We start from the raw sequence: 12,784 nt of genomic DNA, 5'->3' as shown, positions 1-12,784 counted from the left end.
AAAAAAAAATTCCTGTATACTTAACTATTTTGTAATAGGTGTTACAAAAATGAACATATAATAAGCATCTGTAATGAGTAGGTGGAATTTCAAATGAATGTATTCATTATCAGAATATAAGTGGAAGATTTGTAGGTCTTGTTTAAATACAGGATTTGTTTAAAAATGTGATATCCAGATTTTAGTAGTGTGTATTCTGTTTCTGATAAGTATTCTTTAACTGTGAAGACTAGTTCTTCATGTTTTGATGAAGTAGCATACAACGAATGTGTTTTGAAATAAAAATAACTTCTGGTGTTTTTTATCTTTTGATCAAGTATCTTATCTTTTGGTTAAGTAGGCGTATTTGTGATTTTCCCCGTACTTAACACTTGGAAATTCATGGTGGTGTTATACACGGGTAAGACGACATGATCATGGAAAAAAAATTACTTCTTAGTTTACCCTATTTCTAAAAAGTTATAAGAGAATTTTAGTTCTAATTTTTGGCATTTATTAAGTGTCTTACATTCCCTGAACTTCAGTTTCTTGAAGACTTCTGAAAAATATTTTGAAGTGTGTATATGAAAACGTTTGGACTGATACCTGATCCCAATCTGTTTTTCAGGTCGTTGAACAGGGTATGTTTGTAAAGCACTGCAAAGTAGAAGTATACCTAACAGAATTAAAGCTTTGTGAAAATGGAAATATGAACAATGTTGTTACACGAAGATTTAGTAAAGCTGATACAATAGGTATGCACAACTGTTTTTAAAAATATATGATTGTTACTTGTTTAAATAGTGCTTGGTAGCAAGTTCTGAATAAGTAAGTCTCTAGGTAAAATGATAGATGGGTATGGTAACCATTAGAAAGGATGGGATTAGTCTTGTTTGGGTCAAAATTAAAAGTTAAATGATTTGGAATCTTTAGGATTTTTTAATACAATTAAAAAAAAATAATTGTGCATTTTATTATCTAGGCATCTGTGTTAACTCTGAGGTTTGCGCTTTTCAGAAAGTGAACAGTGGGATGTTTCTCATTATCTTTATTGGATTCCGTAGTACTTTTTGTTGTCTTTTGGTGTGAGAAACGTACTTTTTTTATGTGTTTCTATTCATGTCTTTCACTAGCCAACACTTTTGAGTCATATATATAATGAGAAGGGTATATTACAAAACACAAGAATGAATTGAATTTATAAATTAATGGCTAAAGGTGACCTACAAAGGCACTATTCTTTGGGTTGTGAAGTGGCAGGCTAGGCACAATCTTTTACAGTAACTGAGTCCTGCATTAAACCTTTAACTTACCTTTATAGTTACTTTGCCTGCTCTTTGACCATTGTGTCATTGTTTGAAACCATATTTTGATAACATATTTGGCTCTGAAAATAACAATCAGAACATATGCAAAGATATTGCTGATCATTTAAACTCAATTTTTGGTGTATTTGTGCATGTATATCTGAGATAAGAGTCTTTCAATTATGTGTATTTGTGCAGTTAAAATTGTACTTTATGCCCTTGGTGCTTTATGCCCAGCCATTACTCTGTTTACATTCTTTGACAACAATGTAGTTTTTTCAGGTTTTGCTTCTCTTTACATTATGGGTAGTGACTTATACTTCCTACAGTTTAATTCTTTGCAGATTGCTTGCTTTAAAAACAGAATCATTTTACATCGTTAAATTTTAATCCTTAAGTTAAACAAGTAATATCTGCTTCTATTAGAGTAGAAACTTAAAAATTACAAAATTTGTCCTTGAAACAGGGCTTCAGTGTTGTATGTTAATTGGCCTTTTTGAGATCTGGTTTAACTTGGGAGATGTACTTCATTATTCTCTAAGCAAACCCAGAAACTTAGAAAAACCAATTTAACATTATCCTTCCCTGAGGACCAAATACAAGCTATTTTGCAGCTATACTGAATTTAATTGTATCATTGGAATTATAGGTAATGGATGAATTTCTGATATTTTCTTTTTCTAATCAGAAGCAGGGCATTTTGGAATGACTGTTACTTGGAGATGTATTCATTGTTTCTTAGCAGAGAGAGAATTACAATTGTGAGAAAATTGTCATAAAGGGTAATGAGAAACAGCCAGGCTCACTGGATACCCCTTTGCAGACACTGGCCTTACTTGCTTTCGTGAGATGTGGATGACATGCTCTGGAAGCCTTAAAAACATGCCTTTTCTGAAGCTGAATCTTCTTATGCAGAGTACCAAGCAGGGCCATCCTAGCCAGGACATCCAAAAGAGTTTGTATCTTAGAAGAAGAGCTAGAAAAATTAAAACCGCTTTTAAGAGTGAAAGAATCACTGATCCCTGAGGTTTTTCTCTTATCATCCATTAATAAGACGGTGATTTTTTTTTATCCCCCCACCCTGTCCATACCTTAAGTGTATTTAAGGTAGTTCTGGAATTCATCAAATACATAGCAGAGATACTCATTATATCAATAAATAATATGCAAGAGGAATCTTGTAGAATCTTGGTTACTTTTCACCCTTCCTTGCATATGCCAGGGATGCATTTTCATTACAGCTGCAGAAGACTTGTAGTACCAAAGACTCAGTATCAGCCCCACTGAAGTGAGTGGGCATAAGGTACTATGGTCTTTTTCAAAAAGTTTCAATTTTTCTACCCACCATAATTGATTACATTATTTACTGCCCTCAAAAGATCCAAGACAAGACCTTCCTTAATTCACATAAACAGAGAACGTTTTGGAGCAACTTAAATACTCTGAGCACAATATAGTATTCCCCTACCAATCTTCAAATGTGTGTTATTCCTGCAATACCTTTGCTTTTCCATTCAAATTGAAACTAAGCTAAGCTGTATGTGAATAAGTTAGTACAAGGTAGGAAAAAACAATTATAAAGGGTAGACCTAATAATGACAGTCATTTTCTTTGGGTGGTACTGGAAATATCTAATGTGTTCTTTGGACCTTCTTAGGCATCTCTTACAATTGAGGACTCTCGCCTTGGGGCAGTGCATATTAACTTTGTGACTGATTGATGACTAACTTTTGGGAGGTGGGTTTAATTCTAAAAAGAAAGTGAGCTAGACAATGGATGTAGTTCAGGCAGCATTTCAGTCTAGTTATTGTTGCTTATCCTAGGGAACATCAGGGTTTCTGAGTGAAAATGAGTTAATGATCCATTCAGGAGTCTTAATCATATGAAAGTACAATAAAACTAAGTCATCAGCTAATGTGTAGGCATTTTCTACCTTTATTCAAGGGTTTTACAAACCACAAAATGACAGAAAGACTGACTATAGCCTCTGTAATGGACGAATAGGAGTCAGGTTGTGTCTGCAGTGCCAAAACCAGTTCAAAACTGAGCTGATAAATTTTGTAGATTACACAAGTGGCTCTGCATCTAATGGACTTTTGGACTTTTGCTAGTAAGTTATCTTGGCAAATGGCTTTGATTCGTCTTTGCCTTTAATTTGCTGCAGAATACAAGAATGTAAAACTTGCCACCCTTGAGGACAATTTATTCTGCTATCTGTGACTAGCCTGTCCCTTCTTTGGGATGCTGGGATTACTGTTTCAAAGTACAGATTAACATTTTACTGCAGTTTCCTTTAGCCAATATTTGTGATAGCACTAGCCTTTAGGAGTCAGGGTGTACTTGTATTAGGATACGCTGAACTTCTCCAGCATCTCATCAAGACTCTTCCATGTAGTCTTGCAAAATAGTACTTAAATCATGCAGCTGGTTTTTTTGGAGGAGCTGGTCTGACTTAATGATATAGCATATATCCTATATAGGATCCATAACCTTTGACTCTCAAATTGAACTATCTCAAATTGGTTCTATATAGCTTTTGGAGTGAGAGGCATCTTTAAAGGGCAGTTCTTCCCATCTCTCTCAGACTTCATCCTAGTACTACTCATCTCATACATGGGATGTGTATAACACTACTAGAGGAGAACCCCATACACAGTATGCCTCAGACCACACATATTTGCATGTAATATTTTCATTTACACTGGAACAGGCACTTTCACTTTAGATCATAAGCCAGCACTTCAGTGATACTTGCTGGGGCATGGAGGGAAGAATTACAAAGTGTGCACTGGTTATGTTCATGGAAGTATGGAAATGAACCTTAGTTTCACTGTCTCAAAATTAGCATAATAGTCAGGTGGAACATGCCCTTCCCAGAGTCTTGGACATAATGTGTAGTCATCTGATAGGATTGATGCTTCCTGTCTCGTAACAGTTCTGTTAGTGAAGCTGGAATATGTTGAAAATTAACATAATAAATGACTTAATACTCCCAAAGAATACAAGCTGCAATGCTCAAATAATTAATTCTCATGGTATTAATAAAATAGTGAAAAATTATCTTTTGTAAATTCTTTTAGTGAAAGTCATTGATAAATCTGGAATTTTTTTTTTAAGATTGTTGCTGAGTAGATTCATTCTTACATTCAAATACAGTTATTTGAAATAATTGATTGAGTTTTGATTCACAGTACATTTTTTTTTTTTAAGTCAACAAATGAAGTAACAGCCTGTTATCTTGTTTATAGCACCTACCTTGCCTACATATCATCTCTGTTGCAGAAACAAGTGATCCAGTCTAATGCTTGCTTTCATACTAAAATGTGTGTTAACTAGTATAGAAGGAAATTGTATTCAGTTGTCTACAATATCTACAAATTTTACATTGGCCAGTTGTCATGCATTTCACAAGCCAATGGCAGGATTTTTACAAGATACTCTTAAGCTTCAAGTCTCATTTTGACTTTTCATATTTAACATAGTTGTTGTTATTAGAAGAGAAAATAATAATCTTAAGTAAAAGGTGGCAAGGGGAATTCTAGAGGAGCTCAAACACTGGTATTTTATCCTGAGACTTCAGGGGAATGTCTCTCAAAGAGCTTACAGTGCCCATTTTTATAACTGCGTTTTCAGTGATCATCAGGAATAAACTGTACATTTCTTGACTACTATTTTGTTTTCTGTGTTAGCTGTTATAAGACTTGGCTGCCGTGGGGCTTTATGAGTGTACCAATTAAAAAAAAAAAATCTAAGGTTGCTATGATGTAGCACTGCACATATTAGTTCAAATTAAAGAAGTCTTTAAAAAACTCTAATTTTGCATAAGGAGAATGGAGTTAATTATGAACTTCTTAAATTCCAGTTGTAGACAATAGTTCTACTACCTTAAAATTATGTAACACTGATTATATTTCTGTCAGGTAGAATAAGAGCTGGTAGACCATTTTTATGTTAAATCTTTCAGGAACATAAAATCTTTCATTGTCCTTTTAAAATAAATGTATGCACTTCAGTTTTACAGAGTAGTCTTTAACTTCTGTGAGCATGTAAATTAAACTTTACACATGTATGTTGTGCTTGGTGATAACTGCACTGGGATATGGGTAGTAGAAGAGTGAAAACCAAAAAGGGTTTGATTTAGGGAGAGGAACAGAATGACTTGCCCTTCCTGCTCCTGGTTTTGCTGCCAGTCTCGGTTTTAATCATTCCCTACCCATCCACACTCCTGTGTTACCCACACTCTGAGAAATTAGTAGATGGGTACCTAGGTACCTCATGTCATCTTTTATTTATCACCTTGTCTTTATTTGGTCTGCTTTGCTAAGAGATTCAGGAGGGAATAAAATAGTCGTCTGTTTCCATTTTAAAGGTAAGCAAACTAGCAACTTCCTGCTTGTCCTACAACATGTAGGACATGTAGTTGCATGGCTATTTCTACAGTTTCATTCATATTTTGAATATAAGAAAAAAGTAGGTGATACTGATGCTTTATTCAGCCTTATACTGTTTGTGTAGTGAAATGCTAAACTTGTGTTCTCTCCCTTTCAAAACAGATACAATTGAAAAAGAGATAAGAAAAATCTTCAATATTCCAGGTGAAAAAGAGACCAGATTGTGGAACAAATACATGAGTAATACTTTTGAACCTTTGAATAAACCAGACAGTACCATACAGGATGCTGGTCTATACCAGGGACAGGTACAGTGTAATATTATTTCTTTTTTTTAATACGTTTATTTTTTTGCTCATGAAAATGTAGCTGTATCCAATGAATTTTCCTTCTTTTTAAATGAAAATTGCCTTCTAATAGATTGTGTTAGGATAGAGGATTTTGTAAACAAATTCATCAAAACAAAAGTAGTCTTTGAGTATATTTTTAAGATTAAAGATGAGTTTAACTCTCCTGGTGAATTAAAAGTAAATGAACATAACATTGCTGACTTTGGATTTGGTAAAATCTGAAATAAAAAAATATTGCTAAGATCTGGGATATGTTCCCATAATGGAACCCCAAATTTGAAGAACTTTTTAGGTACTTTAAAAGAATGATGTCTTCTACTCAAATTCTACTGTCCAGATTTCAGAAAGAAATTAAGAAAAAATTAAAATAATTCAAATAACTATAGAGACAAAACAGCTTGAAAACCTGCTTTAGCATGAGACTATATCACTTTAAAATCCCTTTATGGGAGGATTTCTTACAAGATAATTTTTTTACCTTTTCAGATGTATATAAAGAACAAATATTGGATGTTAAAGCTATACAAATAGAAATGCAAACTGATTGAACAATTTCATCATTAGAATAACTTTTCAGATTATTACATTGATTCTTTAGTCTTCAAATAGACTTGGATTTTTTTTCAGCAGCTGTAGTTCATGCTGTCGTACTACAAATATGAATGGATGAAATTTGATGGCAGTAGTTGTAGGCAAGATTATATTAAAGTATTTCCTTTTGCCTTGAAATACTTGACTCTAACCTACTTACCAGCAGTATTTATGCTGTGCTTCAGTTTTCTTTTATGGCATGGAAGGTAAGTAATCAGTGCACCAAAATAACAGCATGAACTATTGTGCCCTTTAGCTTCATGCTGCATGCACTTAAACCCTAACATAGGTAATTCTAACAGTTCAGAGGTCCTGCTGGAAAAGCCCGCATGTCCCATAAAAGATTTGCGTCAAAGATGTAACTTGCAAATTGCCTCTATCCCAGTGAAACATTAACTATGAAGCAAGCATGGTCTAATACAGCCATAAAAAGATCTCTAGGTGACATCTGTACTTTCAGCAAAACAAATATTGTTCAAAACCAAGTTTAACCATGGTTTCTGAAAATGCAAAATGTCATGGTAGACCATGTGTGTTTGGTCAGTTGCACTTGCTGACACACAAGGTTGTTTTTCTTGCTGAGCCTCCTATCTAATAATAGTTATTCTGACTATTTACAGTCTATCTAACCTAATAGTAATTTTTTTACGGTGTAATTCTAAACCATGCGTGTGGTTGAGTAAATGAATGTTTTGAATTTATTGGTTGGTTTCTGAAGTGAGTCTTTAGGGGTTTCATTGAACTTCTAAGTCTAAATCTTCCTTTTATTTAGTAGTCTCTTAGAGCCAATGGAAGGAAGTATGGCAGAATCTGTCTTACAGCATTCATGACCAAAGATAGCAGACTAATCTTTTCCAGACAGAAAGCAGCTCATGATAGAAAGCTGGTTTTCAATGTCATATCTTAATGTATTCAGACTGAAAATGTGATTACATCTTCAAGTGGCAGCATGACTTATGTATAAGGTCTTGAGCGTAAGCGCATATGTGAATGAATGTATGTCACTGTGTAGAGACATATGGGCTCAGCATGGCAGTTAATTACCATCCTGAAACATCAATGTACAGTTAAGCAGAATTAGTTGCATTGGAAATTAAGAGTTAGATTCAGTTTAAATATTGGAGTCTAGTTGCCATTTCAGATGATCTAGGCTATCCCAGCTGTCAATCCAGAAAGGCATGAGCTTTTTGTAGGTCCTGTGTCATATCTGCCAGCATAGGGCAGATATCTGAAATACCTAAATGAGTTTCAAATGGCACTTGATGCCTGTGTTTAGGACTGAGTGTTCTGTACTCCCTTTTGTACCAATAACAACTTGAATGAAATTAATTTCATTAACCAACTGTCCCATTGGAAAATTAATATTAGACTAATACTTTTGCAACAAATACAGGAGTAACCAGACAAGTATGATTTTAAGGTTATCAAGGCAGAAACTGGTTTGGTTTGAGGTTTTGGGGGTTTTTTTCCCTACCAATCTGTGTGTATGAGAGGCAAAATTCCTTCAGGAATATCCCTTCCTTGACAGGGCTGTTGTATAGACATGTGATTTCTGTAGATTCATAGATGCTATTTAGACATTGCAGGTCGTCTTCTGACCTCTTTGAGAGGTAAGGTCTTGCCATTTTATCTATGGATTGTTGAGGCATACAAATATTAAGTGGCTTGACCAAAGTTGCACAAATTAAGTTGTGGGGAGAAAAAAGTGAATAGAGCAAGAGGAAAATGCAGTGTAATTGAATAGAATATTCTTGAACCTCAGGGAATGGTAACTTAAACATCAGTCTTTTCTATCTCAATTACACGTCAGCAAATCCATTAAAAAGATTGGAACAGAAAGCAATCTACTGATACTTTTATTTCAGTTTCCTTATTACACTTTTTGTGGTAGGTACTGGTGATAGAACAGAAGAATGAGGATGGGACATGGCCAAGAGGTCCTTCAACACCTAAGTAAGTTGTGAATTTAAGTCATATTATTCACTATAGCTTAACTATTTTCACATGTTATTTTGCTTTAAAAAAAGCCTGTTTTAGAAGTGGCATTTTATTTTGAAAATCAGCCTTCAGATGTTTTAGCTGAAAATATGCTGAATAGTGTATTTAAGTGTTGCACATTGTAGAACATTACATAATAATGGTGAATTCCTGCATGTACGTTGCTTAATTTTGTTGATTTCAGTCAGTGATACATGTTATCCTGCTTCAAAATAGAAAAAAAAATCCATAGTAGAAAACCATAAAACTTGGCTTATTTTATTTAGATTTCTGTTTCAAAGCATAATGTATCTGTTAGGTGAACATAGATATATGTATTTTATCAGTATTTTTTTATATCTAAATGTTCCCATGGATAGCTTGTCCTTTTATCTCCAGAGCACAATATTTACACATAACCATTATTTAAATTGCAGTCCACATTACCAGCATGTTGCTTTTGTTCTTTGTTGGGCTGTCGTCAATTAAGAGAGCACAATGTTCTCTTTCTTTTCTGTTCTTCCTGCTGCCATTATCAGCAGTAACTTGATAATGGCAAGTGAGTAGAAAGACTTGAGTGTGGTTCTTCTCATTTAATGGATAAACTTTTTTTAATATTGTTTCCAGAATCTAAAACATGTTCTGTTGGTTTTGAAGAACAGTTGGAACTAGTTAACTAGTAAACTAACATGATCTCAGCCTTACAGATAGTTAACTGTGTTTTCTCCCATTGTTGGCTGGTTCTTGAACATATCTTTCAGAAAAAGTTCTTTTAAGTTCCTTTTATTTCTTTTGATATTCTGCATTCATTTAATTGAGGTTCACTGTTGTTTTAAAATATTTTTATATTATCATTGCTTATCGTTTGAAGGACAGATTCTTATTTTTGGTGGTTTATGTCAAGGGCTTTTATTAGGAACACTAGCTTCTATTAAGTTGCTTAATGAAGTCTGAGTTCAATTTAAGCTTAGCATGAACAGTGTAATGTTGCTTACCAAGATGTTATGACACAAAGAATTGAGAATGTAGAGCAGCAGAAAGAATGGGATGCAAAATACTTGAAGTCTAGTCTCTGACCTCAAAAAGCATCTAGTAGAAATGTGAATTCTGAGTCAAATTTTAAACATAGATTTTGGAAGTTAAAAGAATTTAGATAACTCAATGTCACGGATTCTTTTTGGAAGTTTGGGTAGGAAGATATTCTTGGTGTTGGTACCTGCTTTTATTCTGCCAGATTTCCATTCCACTTTATGGAAGGCATTCAGGAGCAATATATAAATTAAAGAATATCTCCTGGAAAATGTTTGATCTGAGGACAAGGAAAATGATAATTGAGAATACTGGTGTCAGTGGAGGCTATAAGTAAGCCAGCAAATGAAGATGAATAGTTCTACTGTGAAGCTGAGGCATGTTTTTGAGGTTTGTCAGGTATCAGAAAGATGGATTGAAATTTGGTATTCAAATGCAATGTAATAGTGGAAAATTTGCAAAATTTAGTGGATTCAGATAGAAACTATCAACAAGCAGTAATGGGGACAGGTTTTTACATCTGTTTAAAATGATGAAAAATGTAATAAATGTTTAAAAGGGTAGAAATATTACACACTTGGTTTTGAGTCTTCTGTGTGAGATGCATTAGGAGTATTAGTTTGTCATCACAAACAGTATACATCCAGCTACCTTCCTGCAGTCCTGTCATTGGTCACACGCTGGTCTCGCACCGGTTCCTGCTGTGACTACCTCTTTGTAGTGCTCGTTTTAGAAAAGTACAAATTGTAAACATAAATTCTGAAGGCCAGGGAATAAAATGCCATATTTAGAAAGGTCAAAATATAGAATATTGGAAAGAATGAAAGGTTTATATTGCTTGAAAAGGGCAGGATCGTTTCAGAACATCAGCTAAGCTTTTCACAGAATCGTAGAATAGTTGAGGTTGGAAGGCACCTCTGGAGACTGTCTGGTCCAATCCCCTGTTCAAAGAAGAGTCACCTAGAGCAGGTTGCTTGGGATTGTGTCCAGTCAGGTTTTGAGCATCCTCAAGGATGGAGGCTCCACAGCCTCCCTGGAAAACCTACTCCAGTGTTTGATAACCCACACTGTAAAATAAATTTCTTAAATTTAAATGGAATTGCCTGTGCTTCGGTTTGTGCCCATTGCCTCCTCTCCTTTCAGCGGGCACCGCTGAGAAGAGTTTGGCTCAGTTTTCTTTACTCTTCCCCCACCAGGTATTTCTCCCCTTTGATAAAATCACTTTGGAGCCTTCTCTTCTCCAGGCTGAACAGTCCCAGCTCTCTCAGCCTCTCCACATAGGTCACATGCCGCAATCCCTTGATCACCTCTGTGGCCTCCCACCGAACTTGCTCCAGTATATCCCTGTATCTCTGGTACTGGGGAGCCCAGAAGTGAACCCAGCACTCCAGGGGTGTCTCGCCAGTGCCGAGTGGAGGGGAAGGATCACCTCCCTTGACCTGCTGGCAATGCTTTTCCTGGTACAGCCCACGAGGATGTTGGCCCAAGGACACGTTGCTGGCTCGTGTCCAGCTCTTTGCCCAGCAGGACCCCAGGTGCTTCTCTGCCAGTCTGCTTTCCATGCGGTCGCCCCCCCACACCTCCACCCCCCTCCACCCCAGTGTGTACTGGTGCCTGGGGTTATTCCTCCCCAGGTGCAGGCCTTTGCATCTCCTTTCACTGAACTTCAGGAGGTTCCTGTCTGCCCATTTCTCTAGCCTGTTGAGGTCTGTCTGAATGGCAGCACAACCTATGTTGTGACAGTTGAAAATGAGAGAGAGTAAGATATTCTGCACATTTTCCCTGCCTCTTTCTTGTTAGCGGAAGCATAGCAGCAATCTTTGAATTGATTGCTTCTTTTGGCAATTTTTCTTTCTTCCTACTGCAGGTGGTGAACGTTGGCAGTTTTTAATGAGAAACGTGTTAAAGGTGTGAGAATCTTTTTCTACTGCAAGAAAAGAACATATTTACTTTGAAAGTGGCCAAATTGGAACCTCAGCTCAGTATAGGAAGGAACACTTCGAAAATGATAATTCTGTTTCTCTTAGAAGTAGAACGAATTGGTAGAAGTTAAAGGATCGATTATCATCATAATTGTCTCTTCTTCTGAAGAAACTAGGAAGAAATGATTTCAAGTTTGAGATCCTTTTTATATAGGAGCAGGGACACAGCTCTGCAACTTAGAATTTCAGCTTTATGGCCAAGCTGGTCAGTATTTGGATTTCTTTTAGGTGTACTGTTCTTCTAACTTCTACATTTACTTAATTTTGGAAGTAATTGCAACATCTGCTGTAAAAACCCCACTACAGTTTAATGATATCTGCTATTGTCTCATATTTTAATGCTACTTAAAATGTTTGTGTTTTGCTGGGGTTTTTTTGTCTGGAAGCATCTGAATATTGTGTACGTGCTTAAAATGTGCACAGGATCAGTCAGGCTTAGGAATAGCCAGATTTTTGGGTCTCTGAGAGGTCCTGTTTATATCAAGTGTTTATATCGGCTACTGGGATGTTTGTTGCTCAGGAAGCTTGGCTTCTGTGAAACTTTTTCTAGTGAGCTCATAGTGACTTCTTCTGGAATGTCTTTACTGTCATCTGCTCCCAAAATAGGTATTACTCAGCATTAATGGGCAGTTCTGCAGCAAGTTTTGTTATACTAACTTTTCTGTGAATAATTGTCTCTTCAATGTCATACATGTGACAAACTCATCCAAACATGGAGATCCAAGTTGCTTTGGTAGCTTAGTTGCTGCTGATCCCAGTCCTTGAATGAAGACTTGTGATCTGTGTGCAGTCAGGTTTGTTTTTTTTTTCATATCTGTATCCTTCTGTGGGAGATTATTCCACAGGTGGAAAAACAACTAACTAACCAACCCTATTTGAATGGTTTATTATCATCAAGAGGATGTTTTACACTAAGATATAAAAAAAATCTGAGGTTGTAGTTCAAGTAACTTAAGCAGCTGTACTACGAAATCAGATTACTTGTGTTCAGGGAAAAACTGTACAACAATTAAAACCTTTCCTCCAATCTGTGATTATAAAACTTGAGATAAGGAGAAGGAAGGAGCTTAAGTTTTGGAGTTCCATGAATTACCAAATGAATAGCCAGGACAAGATTTCTATTAGTTTTCTGTTAAGAAGTTGTTACCTGTTTATGTGCAAACAGAAAAGCAAGTTAG

General features: G+C 35.7%; 1 protein-coding gene across 5 annotated transcripts in view; it reads left to right on the top strand.

The window, feature by feature from the left end:
• Positions 1-12,784, top strand: part of USP15 (ubiquitin specific peptidase 15) — a 72,514-nt gene that overhangs the window by 24,703 nt on the left and 35,027 nt on the right. For all 5 annotated transcript variants that reach the window (XR_008235481.1, XR_008235482.1, XM_052788939.1 and 2 more), the window contains 3 exons: positions 608-734; positions 5,840-5,985; positions 8,510-8,571. Coding sequence is in view for 3 of the 5 variants with exons in the window: in XM_052788939.1 (XP_052644899.1) it covers positions 608-734; positions 5,840-5,985; positions 8,510-8,571 (335 nt within the window). In the remaining 2 variants the exon portion in view is untranslated. The remainder of the gene's footprint in view (positions 1-607; positions 735-5,839; positions 5,986-8,509; positions 8,572-12,784) is intronic.

The sequence above is a fragment of the Harpia harpyja genome, chromosome 6, assembly GCF_026419915.1.
Source record: "Harpia harpyja isolate bHarHar1 chromosome 6, bHarHar1 primary haplotype, whole genome shotgun sequence".
Lineage (NCBI taxonomy): Eukaryota > Metazoa > Chordata > Aves > Accipitriformes > Accipitridae > Harpia > Harpia harpyja.
Note: the sequence above shows the minus strand (reverse complement) of the source record. Positions and strands in the feature narration are given on the sequence as shown.